Source organism: Pagrus pagrus, assembly GCF_965226575.1.
Source record: "Pagrus pagrus genome assembly, chromosome: 9".
Lineage (NCBI taxonomy): Eukaryota > Metazoa > Chordata > Actinopteri > Spariformes > Sparidae > Pagrus > Pagrus pagrus.
Window position 1 is genome coordinate 12,905,761 of NC_140193.1, and position 16,244 is coordinate 12,922,004.

General features: G+C 40.1%; 1 protein-coding gene across 15 annotated transcripts in view; it reads left to right on the plus strand.

The window, feature by feature from the left end:
* map2 (microtubule-associated protein 2) overlaps window positions 1-16,244 on the plus strand; it is a 103,807-nt gene that overhangs the window by 49,024 nt on the left and 38,539 nt on the right. For all 15 annotated transcript variants that reach the window (XM_084361887.1, XM_084361889.1, XM_084361886.1 and 12 more), the window contains one exon: window positions 8,769-9,036. In XM_084361887.1, the coding sequence (XP_084218013.1) occupies window positions 8,826-9,036 (211 nt within the window). In that variant the 5' untranslated portion in view covers window positions 8,769-8,825. The remainder of the gene's footprint in view (window positions 1-8,768; window positions 9,037-16,244) is intronic.

Sequence of the window (16,244 nt, forward strand, 5' to 3'; positions counted from 1 at the left end):
ACAAGAAACTCCAGTTTCTCCTGCTCCAGTAAAACCAGCCTCAGGGCTTACAAGTGCTTTCTAACAAGACAAGAAATGTATAACATGGAATAAAACATTAAGGACGGGAATAGTTTGACCATTTGGGAAATCTGGTATTTGCTTTCTTGCTGAGAGTTAAATGCCTGACACCACATATCTGTATGGTAAATATGTAGCTGGAGCCAGCAGCCGGCTATTATAGCTTAGCATAAAATGTGTTAAATCTTGATTTTTATCAATCAGCCCAGTCACCAAGATAAAATGTTAGCAGTTAAAATTTTTTCTGTAAACCACAGATATGTCCAAGTTTAAGCTGAACCATGATGTTTTCCTAACCGAAGCCAAGTGGTTTTGTGCCTAAACCTAACCAGACCTTAAGCACAGTGTTGTGACAAGATAGAATTAGAAAATTAAACCCAAACAAACATTAAATTGTAACATAAAGAAGCATTTTAATGTACTTAGCTTACATTATTCTGGTGACTGGGTTATTAATCCAGAGAAAAGTATAAAAATGACCTTTTACTAGAGATGATATGCGGCCTATTATTGCCAAGCAACCAGCTGAGAGAAAACCAAATTTTGTGTATAAACTTTGGTTTTTGAACATTTCCCATCTTCATGCTAAGCTAAACTTCCCCTGGCTAGCCTTTTATTTACCAATGTTCTTGTGTGCTTATGTCCCAAAAACTATTCTTTTAAACTCACGTGCATGCCCTTGCTTTCAAAGATCTGCATGTCTGCATACCAATGCAAACATGCAACTTCAAGCACTCATACATACTGTATATGTACAGTAAGCACACACACAAACACACACTCAGAGCAACTACATCTTGCATCCTAAAGCTCCTCTCCATGCTCTCTGGCTCCTGCAGTGAGACGGCCCTGAGAGGAGAGCCCTGCAATGCAGCATCTGTGTGACTCACACACATGCACGCACACACAACCGCACACACACAGAGCGAGATGGTGGCGCGTGAAAGTGCTCAGATCGTAGGAGGGAGATGAGGAGAGAGAAAGAGAGCAGAGTGAGGGGAGAGATGAAGCCTGATGAGAAGCGGAGGAGGAGGAGGAGGAGTGAGTAGGAGGAGGAACAGTGATGGGAGGAGGTGGAGGAAGGTGAAGAGGGAAGAAGAAATAACGGGTGGGAGGAAGATTTATAGGTGATGCTAAGAAGTCAGACAAAAGAAGAGAAGAAGAAGCTGATAAGAGGCATGGAAATGACAAATGGACGACTTAATTAACTTGGTGATTACCTCGTCTGAGCAGAATTTTTATGGCTGATGCATTCACAGACAGTTTATCAGTCCTGCTTCATCTCTGTAAGCTGGACACACATTCTGATACATGCTCGGACTGACAAGGGAACATATGTCTCGAAATGAATGAATATAGACCAGAATATGCTCAAAGCTAGCAGGTAAATCTTCACAAAACTTATGATTGCTGTGTGATGTCATCGCTTGATTTTGCTTCGCTAATCGCTATTTTTGTTGGTGAGGAGATGCTCTGGAGGAACAGCCTGTAATTAGCCTTCTATTCGCTGATATCTGCAAGCTCTTGCTCGATAATTTGTTGAGCTAAGATAATTCATGTTAGTCTATAAAAACTCCCAAAACAGCACTCAGCAGTAATGATACAACACAATTAACAGTATTTAGTCAGTGAGCTGTAACTTCTGGGTAAACAAACCAAGCACATCAGCTTCTCTCAGTCTGCAGTCAGTACACTTGTAATTCTGGCACTTTTGGTGAAAGATTTTATATTGTAACTTTTAATCTGGCTTCAAAGGGTTAAGGTGAATTTTAATCTTTTGTGCGTCCACCTCAACCGGCACTAAAACAACATAAAGTCCTACTTTACCAAGCTCCTCGTGCTATGTGACGAGAGACGAGCATTGAAGTACCAAATCAAAATTTAAAACTTTACTGTCTGTCTCTTAATGGACTTTATGTTTCAGCCAGACAGCCCACCTGCTATTTTGAGGCCACTGGAATGGCTATGTGCAGCAAGTGTCTCTCTCTCTCTCTCTCTCTCTCTCTCTGTGTTCTGTTTTGACCCTACTTGTGTGTCCTTGCCTGTATATCTTCCCTCTTTTGACTGTACATCAGTTATTTTCTATGCATTGTGCCTCACTGGGGAAGAAAGCTGTTGGAAAAAGTGATGGAGTCATACTTTTCACGTCCTTGACAATTACTGTCAAGGTGTCCTTCGGCAAGGCACTAAACCCCATACTGTTCTTGTAAAGCAGCTCAGTGGACATCAATAAAACACTGCAATAACACTGGGCAGCTTAAGTAGAAATGAGTAGATTCATCTGAATGTGAATTAGAGAGGTTTACGTCTTACTTTGAAATGTAGTCAGTCACTGAGTACAGATAAATGGCATGATATTCACGATAACCGTGATATTAAAAAATTAAATATTGATACAATTGTAATAATCCAGCAATGATGTGAGGTCTTGTGCATCTTTTGTTTATGAGTTTATGAGTTCATCTGGTTGCATTTTTACCAGTCATTAATTATAATTGTTCTTTATTTGCTCCTTTTGAGTTTAATTCACTTGCCAAAAGAGAGACAAAGCACACAGTAAACTAAGTTAAAGTTGAATTTGATTGCTAGTATAGCATTTTTTACAAATTTCTATAGACATGAAGACGAAAGAAAAACGTTGCATGTTTGTTTTGATTGACATTAACGCCATGGTAACAGAGTGCTGACCACACAGCTGATAACAGGCTTATAACACATAGGGTGATAAAAGCACAACACTCAGCCGAAAACATTCAATGTACAGACAATCTGCTCCCACTAATGGACTTTTCTGTCTCTGTTATGAAAGTTTATGTGTGCGAAAACTCAAGATTGACAGACACAGCCAGCCAGCAAGCTTCTCCTCCATTTTCTGAGTAACTAGTGTTACGGGTGATCTACCATATGATTGGTTGAAGGGCTGCACGATATGGTCAAAAAGTAATATTGCGATTATTTTGACAGATATTGTGATCCAATATATAATTCCTGATTATTATGGATGATTACATTTCACATCACAAATTTCAATGTCATTGAAAAACTAGTAAAATCATGTGGCATTTTTCTCAGTCTCTGCCAAACAAACATGTTTTATTACATCTGGAGAACCATTTTTGTAGGCCAGAGCATCTCTGCAGCACTAAAATAAAATAATTGCAGTTCTTGCGATTTCGATTATTTGGGGATTAATTGAGCAGCCCTAATTGGTTGCCTAAAAAAAAAGATTTTCAACTCGAAGCACTGGGAGTGGCTCTGAAAAAGGACTCTGGTGCTTATATAAAAAAGTTACCTGGACGCGGGTCGAAAAGATTTAATCAAAAATGTAATCATGCTGGAAGCCATCATGGTGCTCTCTCACTTTTCCTTGCATAAATCGAGCTTTTAAAGAAACAAATGAATGAAAAAATACTTAAATATATAAGAATTGTTTTTTTTGTCAATATTAGAAATGAAAAAAAGGAAAACCTCAACTCTTAAATCCAAGAAAGCAAAATTTGTAGTTTAATGAATTTCTGTAGCGTATAATCTCTCTCTTCCTCTGAATAACCTCCTGAGGCCGCAGTTTTAGCCAGACAGAGTCGGGGGAGGAAAAGTACCCTGAGTGGTCTATTCTGAGGACATAGTGAAAAAAAAAAACAAGTCTACTTCCAGTTATTCTGCACTCAAGCCTTGCATAAGGGTAAAAAAATGCAGCATGTTCACTGGATTATTTCCATCGCCTCAAATCGACCCTGTGTTGGGAAATGCAACTTGTCGCTGCTGATTCATCCCTGTGAAATGATGAGTTTATCAGTGTGCAGTAGGTGAAAGGAGCAGAGATGTTGAACCTGTACCCTCAGCCTTCTGCGCACTCGTAACACTTTCAGAACTTGAAACAGGCTCAAACTGTAGAGACACGCACTGTCTGTCAATATAAAACAAATATGAATTATTGATGTGAACTGTAATGTAGACCCAATAGTCAATGTTTGTACTTATACATATGTGCATGTTGCTTAGCAACCAGTTTGATTAGCTGCTGTTGAGAACGCCTCGTAGCGTGGTGGGAAAAACACACAACCAGCATCATTGCACATTTGGAAAGATTATTAATATATTATATAGGTATGTTTGTTTCCACAGCAGCAGCCACAGTAAATGTTCTTGTTGCATCTTTTACATTTTTTGTATTGATTTTTTGCATCATACCTATACCTCTTAGCTGTTATAACAAGGTGACAACAAGGTAACAAGGTAATTTATTTGTCATTAAACAACACAATGAGAGTTTGCAGTTCCTTCATGCTACACAAACATAAACATGTGTACATGACATTACCCAAAAAACAAAAATGGGAGATGCCCCATGCACAACAGTGCTTCTCTTCTGGGTGCAGCCAGTAAAGGGCAAATCACAGCAGATCCAAAAATCAATATTCCAGCGCATACCAGTATACAGTTGACACTATTATATTATCAGTTACAAGATTATAACAAGAAGGAGCAAACTATGGGTTTTGCATGTAGCTTCACCAGATTTGCTATGTGCTTAATTGCCAATAGGTGTTTCTTTAAATAATCAGGTGCTGATCAGCAGATAATGCAACAAAGTCACATTCCATAGCATATCATAAATATATAATAGTACAAATTACGTACGTCAAAATTGTTTATTTCTGCTGTCATTTTCAGCCAGAACTGTAACGTTCAAACAGATATAATAAAACACGATGGTCCGACCTTTCCGACATTTCTGTTATGTGCTGTGTTGCTTTGCTAAGGTCTTTGATATTTATGCAACAGTGGCATCTCATACTAAATGCTAGTTTGGGGTAAACTCAGGCTTGTCATTTACTTAAGTATTTGGCCTATCAGGTAAATTAGTTCTCCAAACTAACGTTAGTAAAGTGTTGGTAGTGATGAAATCATCAGACATGCATTTTAGATGAATCATTTGTAAACACTTTGTAAACACATGATGAAAAAAGGCGATTCATTTTCATTAAAGCTAGTGCGTCATGCAGGGGTTTTATACCCAGAAGTTATTGGAAACAAACATTGTGATTGGTTGTTTACATGCAGGAATTCTGTAGTGCATTTTTAGAATTTACCTTCTGAATGCAAGTAAACAGCCGCAACAAGATGGCGACAATAATATGGTCGGCATCTTCACATTAAAAGCTCAAAATTTGGTAAAAACTGTCTTTCAACTTTGACTGTGTTTGGGCAGCAAGCATCACTGACGTCACTGACGATTTTGTGCAATCAGCAGTGGCAGGTGTTTGTCTACAAAAATCAGATCTCACAAAAAACATGTCCGATACACTCAGAGAATGTTGATTTTAGTCATATTAGCAAGCTTGATGTTATGATTTATTATTCATTAATGAGGATAAATAAATATCTGTCAATATAGAGTGGCATATTTAGAAATATAATGCTATACTGAAGTACCCTACTGAGTTACAAGTTACTATCCAACACCTCCAGTAGTAGTTTCCAGCTCTGCTCCTCTGCTCACTATTCAACTCCATTCTTCTCTGGCACAGAGAGAGAGCGTATCAGCATCAACCATCCCTCTATCTGGCAAAGTGCCACAGGCTTTTTGCCAAGTGCAACAGACCTGCTGTCTACTGAGACGCTGGACGTCTAACTCTATCATATCACCATCTCATACAGTCTCAGTCCTCACTGGACACAATGCCTTGAGGACAGTATATTATCTGGACCATATACTATATTGTCTGGTATCTGGTGATCTGCAATTTTCTGCTCTTCACTTGTCTTCATCATTTCTTCTCTAAACTGATCTTGATAAGACTCTATTTTTGGTTTCTTTTTCCTCTGCTCTGTGTTATACTTGAGACTCTACTCATTCTAAGTTTTTACATCATATCCTAAACCAGTATTTTATTTCTTAATATACAGTAAGTGCATGTTAATTAGTAGCTACTGTACTGCATTGCAGCCCTGTTTTGTGTTTCAGGCTGATGAGAAAGGCGTAGTTTTACGTGATAATGTTGCATAATGCCTCTCTAATCTCTAAACCATGCTGAGTTTTCAGAGGGCTTGATTTCAGTCCCTTTTGTCTTCTTTTGCCCAGCAGGTGGTGCTGTTTCATTCACACATGCAGCACACTCTCACAAACATACAGTCCATACATTAAGCACTGTCATCAGCAGCTCAACAGGCCTCCAGGAAGCCATGCCACACTTCCCTCCTCCCTCCTCATGGACCACCACTGACATTCTGAGCCTGACCACCATCAGGATCATCCTGTTTGGTCTGGAAATAAGCCATAGAGCTCAAAGTGACCTTCACCATCAGACCGCCGGCACTGAGACATATAGCATCAGGACAGCAGTCTCATTTCTGTATTTTATGGCTCTTTTAATATTGAGAGTGCTCTTCGAAGGAGGCTCGTGCAGGGACACAGAGGTGGAACAAGCGACAGAATGGATAGTGACAGTGAAGGGGCGATGCAAAATATACTGCCATGGTTTTTGGATATAGACAGAGTGGACATTTTGAGCTGTTTTTGTGCTGTGGAGTCTCTGTAGAGGCCTCATTCATACTGATGTTCCCTTCAGAGCTGAGTCATGCAAAGCTCCATTGACTCCTGACTCTGATCCATTTCAGGCTGCATGGGCTTACAGCCGTCACTTATTCTACTCTGTTGTATTCTGTTCTAATGCTATTCTGCGTCTCTGTGCTCTGTCTTTGTGGTATTCTGTTCCAGTGGCTCTCAAGGTTTTTGTGTGATGTAACCCCGCAGATCCATCAGTTGAGCTCATGTAGCCCTTCACTGACACCATAACGTGTATGTGTCCTGCATTAGGGCCCGTGTCCGCTTAACGTTTCCTTCAAGCAGAAAAGTGCTGGCACTGTGTTTGGGACTGCCGGGTTGAGACCAAGAAGACAGCACCTCGGTTTTGATATGTGTTGGCTAACGCTAACAAGCTTCTCCTCCATTTTCTGGGCTACCAGGGTGAGGGGTAACGAGTCCTACCTGGTCTAACATATGATTGGTTGTCTGAAAAAGAGAGACGAAACCAGCACCTTTCTGAAAAGTTCAGAGATTTTCAATTATAAGAGTTCGGAGTGGCCACACAAAAATGCTGCTGCATGCTGCGACAGATGCTCTGTCCTCATTGGGAACAATAAACAAAAAAAGGTGATGTGCACACGGACCCTTAATGTGTCAAAAACACGACAAAACTTTTGTTATATTATTTGATCCCAAACGATTCTCTCAAACGATGTGTTTGATTTAGTCGCCTGTTGCTGTTGTACTTTCTGGGAAAACATCAGATGATACGTCAGAGAGTGAAGGAGGGAGTCTGCAAACGTGATTTGTCATCTATTTCATTCTGTTCTACTCTCTCAGCGTGCAGACAGTGAGCAGTAGTTGGATGTATCACAGTGACTAGTGCTCACTGTAGCATTACATCGGTCCCAGGCTGCAGTTATTGACTCCTGTTTTCTCCGGCAGACTTCCCTTCAGTCTCTGAGTCTCTGTGGACTGCAGAGCTAAATGACAAATTGCTCTTTCACACATCCCCTTATGCACAACTACACAGGCTGCTCAGCAAAGGCTTGAAGAACCACCAGCCACAAACTCCCTGCAGAAACCACAAATTCCTTTTCAAAGCAGTTTCTGTCTTTTGTGTTTGTCGATTGTCTTTTTCTCTCGTCCACATCAATTTGAGTGTTTGAAGGCCAATATTGGTGTTTTTATTGTGAGACTGAAACTGTCTAACATGAATACTGTGCTGATATCTAGTAAAAAATTTAATAAATAGAAAATAACATAAAATCAAAATGGTCAACAGACTTACTAACCCAATTATCCAGAGGAGAGGAGCAGAGCCTTCTTGTGTATTGATCTTAAGGTACATCAAACTCATTCATCTGCTTCCCCCACCTTCTGCTCAATATCGTCCAAGAGATCATTGAATGTTACTGACTGTCCCTGCCTCAGGCAATTATATGGGTTGATCAATATTTTCCCCTTTTGCTCCTGCTTGATCTCCTCTGCACACTGTGCTGATCAATCGTCTGTCCTCAGCATGGGATTTCATACACATGTAAGCCAGACAGTGGTTGGTTGGAAGTTTCTGGTCAAAAAACCTCTTCTACACATCACAGTCTCCTGATTTCCAGTGTTTTGAAGCGTTTCATTTTTGTTTTTGGATTATTTGCTGTTGAATCATCAGATGAAATTAGATTCAATCTGATTCAAACAATTTGTCTAACGTTGGTCTCGATCATGTCAGATTGATCAGAGCCCACCCTTATATCCCCTCAGCCCTGCGTGAGTCACACAACTCCAAGGTCTGCTCTGTTCATTTTCAGCCAGGTGTGGTCACCACCTGGGCCGCAGGCTATATGAGTCATTACACACACACAAATCAATAGGGTCTAATCCAGTGGCAGTCACCTGCCCGCTAACATCCAAGGACACTCTTTCACACAACCACCTACACACGGACTCACACAAGTGCAGACACACTGTCAGAGTTGTTGACAGTGAAGCTCAGTGGAGCTGCAGCAGGGATTATGACTGACAAAAAGAGATTTGTGAATGTGACTGATGCAGCGTGTCCTAGAGCCTCCTCTGGTCTGCACACTGTTCATTCTCCTTTATGAAACACTGCTAACGTTGCAGTTAATAACATTGTGTTTTGACTTTTCTCCTCCATCCTCCCTCCCTTCTTGTCTCCCAGCCAAAAGGAGAGACCCCGTCCCTTGCCCACCCTCCCCTGCTGCTAGCTTGCACCAGCATGGCAGACAGTCGACAGCCAGAAGACGGTGCCCCCCAGTGGGACCCATCAGGGGGGCAGGAGCCCACAGGCACCCATGGGGCCAATGGCTACAATTCCTCCGCGTACAGGACCTGCCAGCCTGGTGCCACCCACATGGCTACGACACCCTACTCTGCCAGGGAGAACGGCTTCAATGGGGAATTAACTGGTGCTCACGCTGTTACTGCAGGTAAGATGTGTTGATAATATTCAGACTCAGCAGAGGCTCACCTGGGATTGTCTTGCAAATCCCATCATCTTCTTCAAAGAAGAGGATGGGATGAAGCTGTTGAATATCAACTCAGGGTAAAGCTAGGGAAGATTGTGTCCCCCTTATAATTTTCAGTTTCCTACTTTTATTGTAGGTCAGTTCTAGAAAATGTACAAACATTTTTTTCTCAAAGTTTTAGTGCCTGTCTCTTTAAAGAGCCAAAATTCCCAGTCTGCTCTGATTCGTCAGCTCTCGCAGGTCTGAGCAGGCGCTGCCCAACGTGTTTCCCTATCAGCTCTGCTAGTGTTTTCGCAACCATGGCTGAGCTTGTTTAAAGGCACGGTTTCTTATGGGCTTTGTTTCATTTCTCCATGGTTTCACAGTATATATAGCACCTAGACCTGCTTTATTTAGTGAGTGGACAGTAGAAAGAAAGATAAGGAATGACATGCAACAACGCGTCTCAGTGGGACTCAAACCAGTGACATTGCATATGTTCAGGATTGCTGCCTTAATATCCCCAGACCAAGGCACCGCAAGAAAGTCATCATTTAACTTAAAGCAACATTATGCACCTTTCTGGAGCGCAACAGTTGATTTTTGAGTCTCATTCCCAGGTCGTCAAATACTGACACTTTGGATTGATGGCCTGAGTCCGACACCAACTCAAAAATCGACGGTCTTCTTCAAAAAGTTACATAATGTTGCTTTAATATCTTTAGCCCTGTTTCCCCCCCCCAAAAAAAAAATTAGGCAGAACAAGGCAGTGTTTCATCTCTATAACAACAAATCTCTGCACTTACAACTGTTAAAACTGTCGGCTTTTCAGACTTTTTTTTATAGCTGGATATGATTTGTAGCATCTTAAAAATGAATGAGCGCAGTGACAGTGAGTTGCTTGTTACGGTTGCTTTTCTAGTAATAATGAAATGGTAAAAACAAAAGGTGTGCTTGTAGTGAATGCATGGTTGAGAGAGTGGTAGAGCAGAGGAGAAGCAGTGAAGTTGTCAGTGTAGCAGTAAATTAAAATTTTAAGGCTTGCATCATACGGACACGGCTGGTACTTAAACTGAAGAGGACATTTTTCCTCTGTACAAATTTCTGCCATTTCAACCAGCTGACAGTTTGTAAATGACCAGCTGACCTTATTACGAGCTGCCGATTGGCTGTTGAAACAGTTGATGTTCACACTGCTGCAGATTTCCCCTGCAGCGTTTTAAAGGGGTTTCGTCTCGTTGTGAATCTTTGGTCTCAACCGTGCTTTAATGCATTATTTTTTAATTATATCATTATGAATACATAATCTGTATATTTTAATTTTTCTGGCAGAAATGAGCCTCTATAGATCCGGCCTGAAATCTTTTTAAATATAAAAGTCAAGTGACAAAAAATTCATTTCAGTTTTCATTTCACTCTCTTCGCTTGAAATGTTATTTTACACATGAATGAAACGTGGAGTGCAAATGCTCATGTATATAAACCTGGCCCATGATATCCGAGAGGAAACACGCTACACTTTAAAGATTAATATCTGGAGGCGCTCAGGCATTTTACTGCATCAGCAAAAGGTGCAAATGTGATACGTATCCAACCTGCTTAAAGCAAGTGCAGACATGTAAATGTACAGTATTACCATAACTGTGTGGATCAAACCAGGTAAAACATGCAAATGTGAAAGACAGCTGGGGGTGAGTAGGTCTGAAACATATCAGTGTACGTAAAGATGTACTTTAAATATAGAAGTGAAGAGGAAGTGAGGTCTGTGGCTTTGTGTGATTTAGTGTGTCGAAATTCTGATTTGTAATCATGACATCAGTGGCACTGTTGAGATGTGACAGGGGTCGTCTTTCATAGATTTAAGGTGCAAGCACAAGCAAAAGTCACAGTTCAGCCCTATAAATCAGCCAGGTCACTTTATATTGGTAGTTAATTTTGTCCAGAGGAACAATAATCACACAACAGAGGGGTTTGTCAGGAAGTTTCATTTTAACGTAGAAGTTTTGTTTTTTTGTCAGCCGTGGCAAATCAGATCAGCTCGTTTTACTCTCTCCAAAAGCAGATCTCACAGTTTGATAGTGGAAAGGAAAGTCTGCCAGTCTGTTATTTGGGCTTGTGTGTAGTATGTGTGTTTTTGTGTATGCATGCTTGTGTGTGTGCAAGTGCATGCGTAAGCTTTGTCTACGACTTTTGACAGCGTTTGTGTGTTATTACATTTGTGTCCTGTCTCTTCTCGTGCGTGGGTTTTTCAGCACTCCAAGTCCTCACTAGAATCACATAGCCTGCTGTTATTAACAGTGCTATAATTAACACACAATATCTCCCTTTCTCGCTCTACCCCTCCTCACCCCCTCAGCAAACCCACCCCACCCTCACTCACGCCCTGGAGACATGAACAATAATGTACCAAAGCTGTAACCATGGAGATGGCTCCCCTACAATTTACTTTGCCGGGGCTTTTGTTCTTTTCGCCTGTAGCTTGCCACAGACAAGGCCATTTAGCACACTATGATAAGAGCCCAATTAACCTCCTATCTCCCCATTATTAAAGCTTAACTGACACCAGTTTTGAGGGCTGATTACAGTATTTTTGAGAGTAGCTGTCTTTTGCCATTTGACCGTTTTCATACCCTAAATGCCCGATCTTTAATTTTTAAGTATCGTTCAGTCTTGATCAAATTTTCAGGTAATAACAGCGTGCAGATGAACGTCAGCGATTAGATCTGCTTCCAAGAACGTTTCACTTGTTTCAAGGTTTTTGTTGGAAGTGTTAATGTGTTGAAAAACAGAAAAGAAAGAGTCAGATGAATGCATTATAATCACATAATGTCACTTGATTCAAGAGACTCTCATCAGGCAGATTTGCAGTAGAAATTATAGAATAAAAAACCTGCTATTCAGAGATGACTATACAATTTTATTGTACAGGGATTCATTGATAGATTTTCCTTCATTTTTGTGTTTGGACTGTAAATAACAGCACAAAAAAGGTCGACAAACTGTGACACTTACAAAGACAATCCTCGACCGGTGCTTTTGTTACATTTACCTACTCGTTGGTGTATTTTTTCTGTTGACGTACTGTGACCACAAATGTGCTTCAGTAAACATAATGTGTGGGCAGAAAACCACTGCCATCTTACCTGTAAATGTCAACAGTTATTTCTTCTGAGTGTTCAGGCTCTGTTGTGACACACAACAGATACAAAACAGATCAAACTACTCATATGATGTCTTTTATGCTTTATATTCTTCAGATTTTTTTTGTTTGGGCTTTTGTTTCATGTTTTATAGATAGGATACTTTGTAGCGTGCCTGTAGAACACACTGGTTCATTAATCAATGCAAAAGTCTGCTTCCTACAATTTTATTTTCTCTCTTTCTTTCTTTCTCTCTCTCTCTCTGCATATATATTTATATTTATATTACTTTTTCCCGACAAAGTTGATCCAATCGTCACATATGTGCAAAAAAGATTTTGTATGATGTCCTATCATATTATCTTCAGTTTAGAGTTCAATGCGACTGACACAATGAGGATTCCTTTGGTAAACTAATAATGGGAAGTGGGTGGTATCTCTGCATTGCTTTGCATTCATTTGCATGCACTACAGTCCATATGAAATTCTTATTGTTTTTCTAGTGTCATCAAAAGTTGCTATCATTTTTGGCCTGTAATATTTTAACCTATTTGCAGATCAGCGAGCTATTTTTCAACACTGAATCCACGTAAGGCAAGACCAGCAACTCAAACATATTGGGTCAATTTCTTATTTAAAAAAAAAAAAATAGAGTACATTGCTTGCTGATTATCCAGACTAATTCCTTCTTAAAGACGACACCCATGTTTTGTATCTAGAACTCTTGTCACATTGCCTCAATCCATTGCTCTCTAATAAAACTGAGAGGCTAACTTTATGGCAGTGGGCTGACATAATTAGCAACTGCCAAGGCCTCATGTGTTCCTTTGGGTCATTATTAGCACGTATCAAAGACATGAGAGTTGTAAACAGCCATCTTTCAACTTCAAAGAAATAGTTTAAAACTGACATCAACAAGAAAACAGTACTTTTTAATCTTTTTATGAGACGGGAAAGCCAATGATCTTTTTAGTCATTTCATCTCCATCTCATGGAGCAAGTGCAGCAAGTGGAACTGACTTAGATACGATCCTTGCAATGCATCACTTGTCTCAAGAGCTTGTCCTCGGGCTCTGAAAAAAAGTGTTACCAGCCTGCATCAAATGTGTTATCAGGCAGAAATCAGAGATAATAAGATCAAGTAAGAGTATGTCTCTTAAGTCATATTACTAACAAATATCTCCATCACTCCATTACTAGACAGAAACTGCCATAGTTGAAAAAAAAGAATAGATAATAACGATTTATTTTGCTAATGTTTCTAAGATGAGAAAATTACACTTTGTTGACATCTCTAATGTGCGCTGAAAACTGAGATCAGAATCCAAGATAACCCCAAGGTTTTACACCTGCTCCTTGATTTGAATGGCTAGTGACCGGAAGTGCTCTGACAATGGTTTTCTTTGGATTTTTGCCCAAAATACTGTATTCTCTGTCTTGTCTTGATGCATTGGGAGAAAGTTGATATCCATAGATTGTCATGTAAACATTGCACCGACCTTTCAGCAGAACTAAGCCACGGCAGTCTTTAAAGCATCTGGGAAAGTTTCTGCGATAAAAGGGGTTAACAAAACTTTCTCTTCTCCTCCAGATTTTGCAGACACTAATCTGTAATAATTACAATGATCAGCGTATCAGTACATGTTCTCCAATCATCTGCATGAAAATGACATACTCTCAGCAGCTGTGTAACCAAAGCTGTGTTTGTCTGGCGAGCACCTTGTCAGCATACATTAGCATTGCTCCAGAGCAGGGCAGGGCGGGGGTAAGTGGGGCAGAATGGGTGACAGAAGGGCTGATGCTGGCACTCAGTGAGCCCTCTCCCCCCGTGAAAAGCTCTTCAGGCACAACAAGAACCTATTGAAGCACGAAATTGCCCTCTTGACTTTCCTTTGAGACGAAAGTTAAAAAAAGCCATCGTCAGCCATGCTGGAAGTGGACAAGGGAAAGATATGGAGAGAGGGAGACAGAAATAAACAGAATGAGTTAATAGAAACGGTAAAAAAAAATATTAAGGGTTGGTGAGTTTATTCTAGAGAGTGGTTGGCTTGCATAAACCGAGGAAACCTTTGTGTTATATTAGGGTTATTACACTGAGCTGACACAAGTAACTCGGCCTAGTGTCAAGAAGCCTGGAAGAGATTTTTCTGTTGTTGAAGTCTCTCCATGTCATCAGCTTAAATCAGTGTGTTCTGCTGCAGTAGCGAGGGGATTAGATCAAATGGAGCTTTGGTGTGAAGCGTGGACATAAACAAAAAGAGACAAATCCAAAGTTTAAGGATGACTGAGTCTCTGAGATGCACTCAATAAAACGGAGGTCTATGAATGAAACAGAAAAACATTTTGGCACTAGATGCAAACGTAACATTATCATGTTATAAAATATAAAAGGAATTTAATACGTTTTACACAAGCTATTTTATGTTTTAAGCCTAAAGAGTACTTTATCTATTTAGCATAACAGTGTCGAAATCCTGGTGCCTACATTACCCAGAATGCAATACTACCTAATCAAAGTCATATTGGACAGTGTGTGCTATACTTCACACAGCTCCTGCTGGAGCCACAAAAGGGTCTGTACAACTTTTTCACATATTCATTAGAACTCCAAAGGACATGATATGTAAAATCTGTGGAGTTGCCCATTAGCTATTAGCTGAAATAAAAATTCCTTTTATTTGTTTGTTTTACTCAAAAAATACAATCACAACTTTGCCTCAGTGGGCTCAACAATCTGTAACAACATCCTCCAAGTAAATAGTTCACAAAAACTCACATTTGGAGAATCCTCAAGGAGAGCAACGGAGGAGAGATTCTTCTTCCAAGATGGAGGAAGACACAATCGATGTCTTATTTACAGATAAGACAGAAGTAGAATTTACTATAAGGAGAAAAACAATAATGATATTAAGCAAATAAAAATACAAACGTGATAATTAGTCAATGTTAACGGTAATACGTTTTGTAAAATTGGTCATCTTTGGGAAGATGGCTACAAGATTGAAGAGGAGGAAGCCACAAACATCAATTATGTGATTGGATACAGCTTTTCTCAATTAATATCCTTTGTGGATAATACAAATTGTTAACAGATCTGTAAGTTAAAAAAAAATGCTTTGGAGGGGTTCAGGAATCTGCTGCAGAGTATAAAGTTGATGCTGCCAGATGAAAATACTCAGCTTGTTGTATTAGAACATTGTTCCTTCAGGAGAAACGATAAAGGAGAAGCTGATCATGTGGAACAACACTCACTCTATCACTTCCAGGTCACACAAAGGTCTTCATGAATGATGAGTTCCTTTTCCCATGCACTTCCTCTGAAACCCTTTGAGGATTTCTTCTCCTAAGTGGCGATGGAGTGTGTATGACCACCGTCTTGTAACTTGCTGTCTGACCTTGAGTCATGAATGGCTGTCAGACTGAAGATTGTCAAAGATATATTGTGCAACTGCAGACGAGTTAATTCATCTGAAGACAGCAAAGATGTGATGTTGTTGCCATGATGTAACGACTAGACTAAACCTAATACACAAAACAAGCTCTGACCAGAGTGAAAACATGAACAGATGCAGCACACTTCTATGAAATGCGACCTATCTTTATGTTTTCCTGTCAAGCAACATCTTATGACACATGATAGTTGAGTTTGCGACCTGTTAGCTCTTGTTTTGCTTCATGTACTTGCTGCTATATGTGGTTCCTTGCCAGGAGTGGGTAGGTAGAATGTCCTCGGTGCACCTCTACTTCTTCATCTTCTTGTGTTGGACTGAAGGCAGACTGGACCCTACAGTAACTCACAATTGCCTCTTGCGATACAAAGTGGTATTTCGAGAAGGAACAAGCCGAGGTTGGCTGGTTAGCATGCTAACAGCAGATATCTCTGCAACACAATACGTGACATCAAAACTGTTATTTCTTCACATTCTATTGATAATTTTAGCTATTTTTCTATGTTTCAAACCAAAATTCATAGATATGTTATGTCTTAGATGAATGCCACTGGGGCCGAAATGTTAGCATTTTGGTTGACATAGCCAGAATTCATTGGTG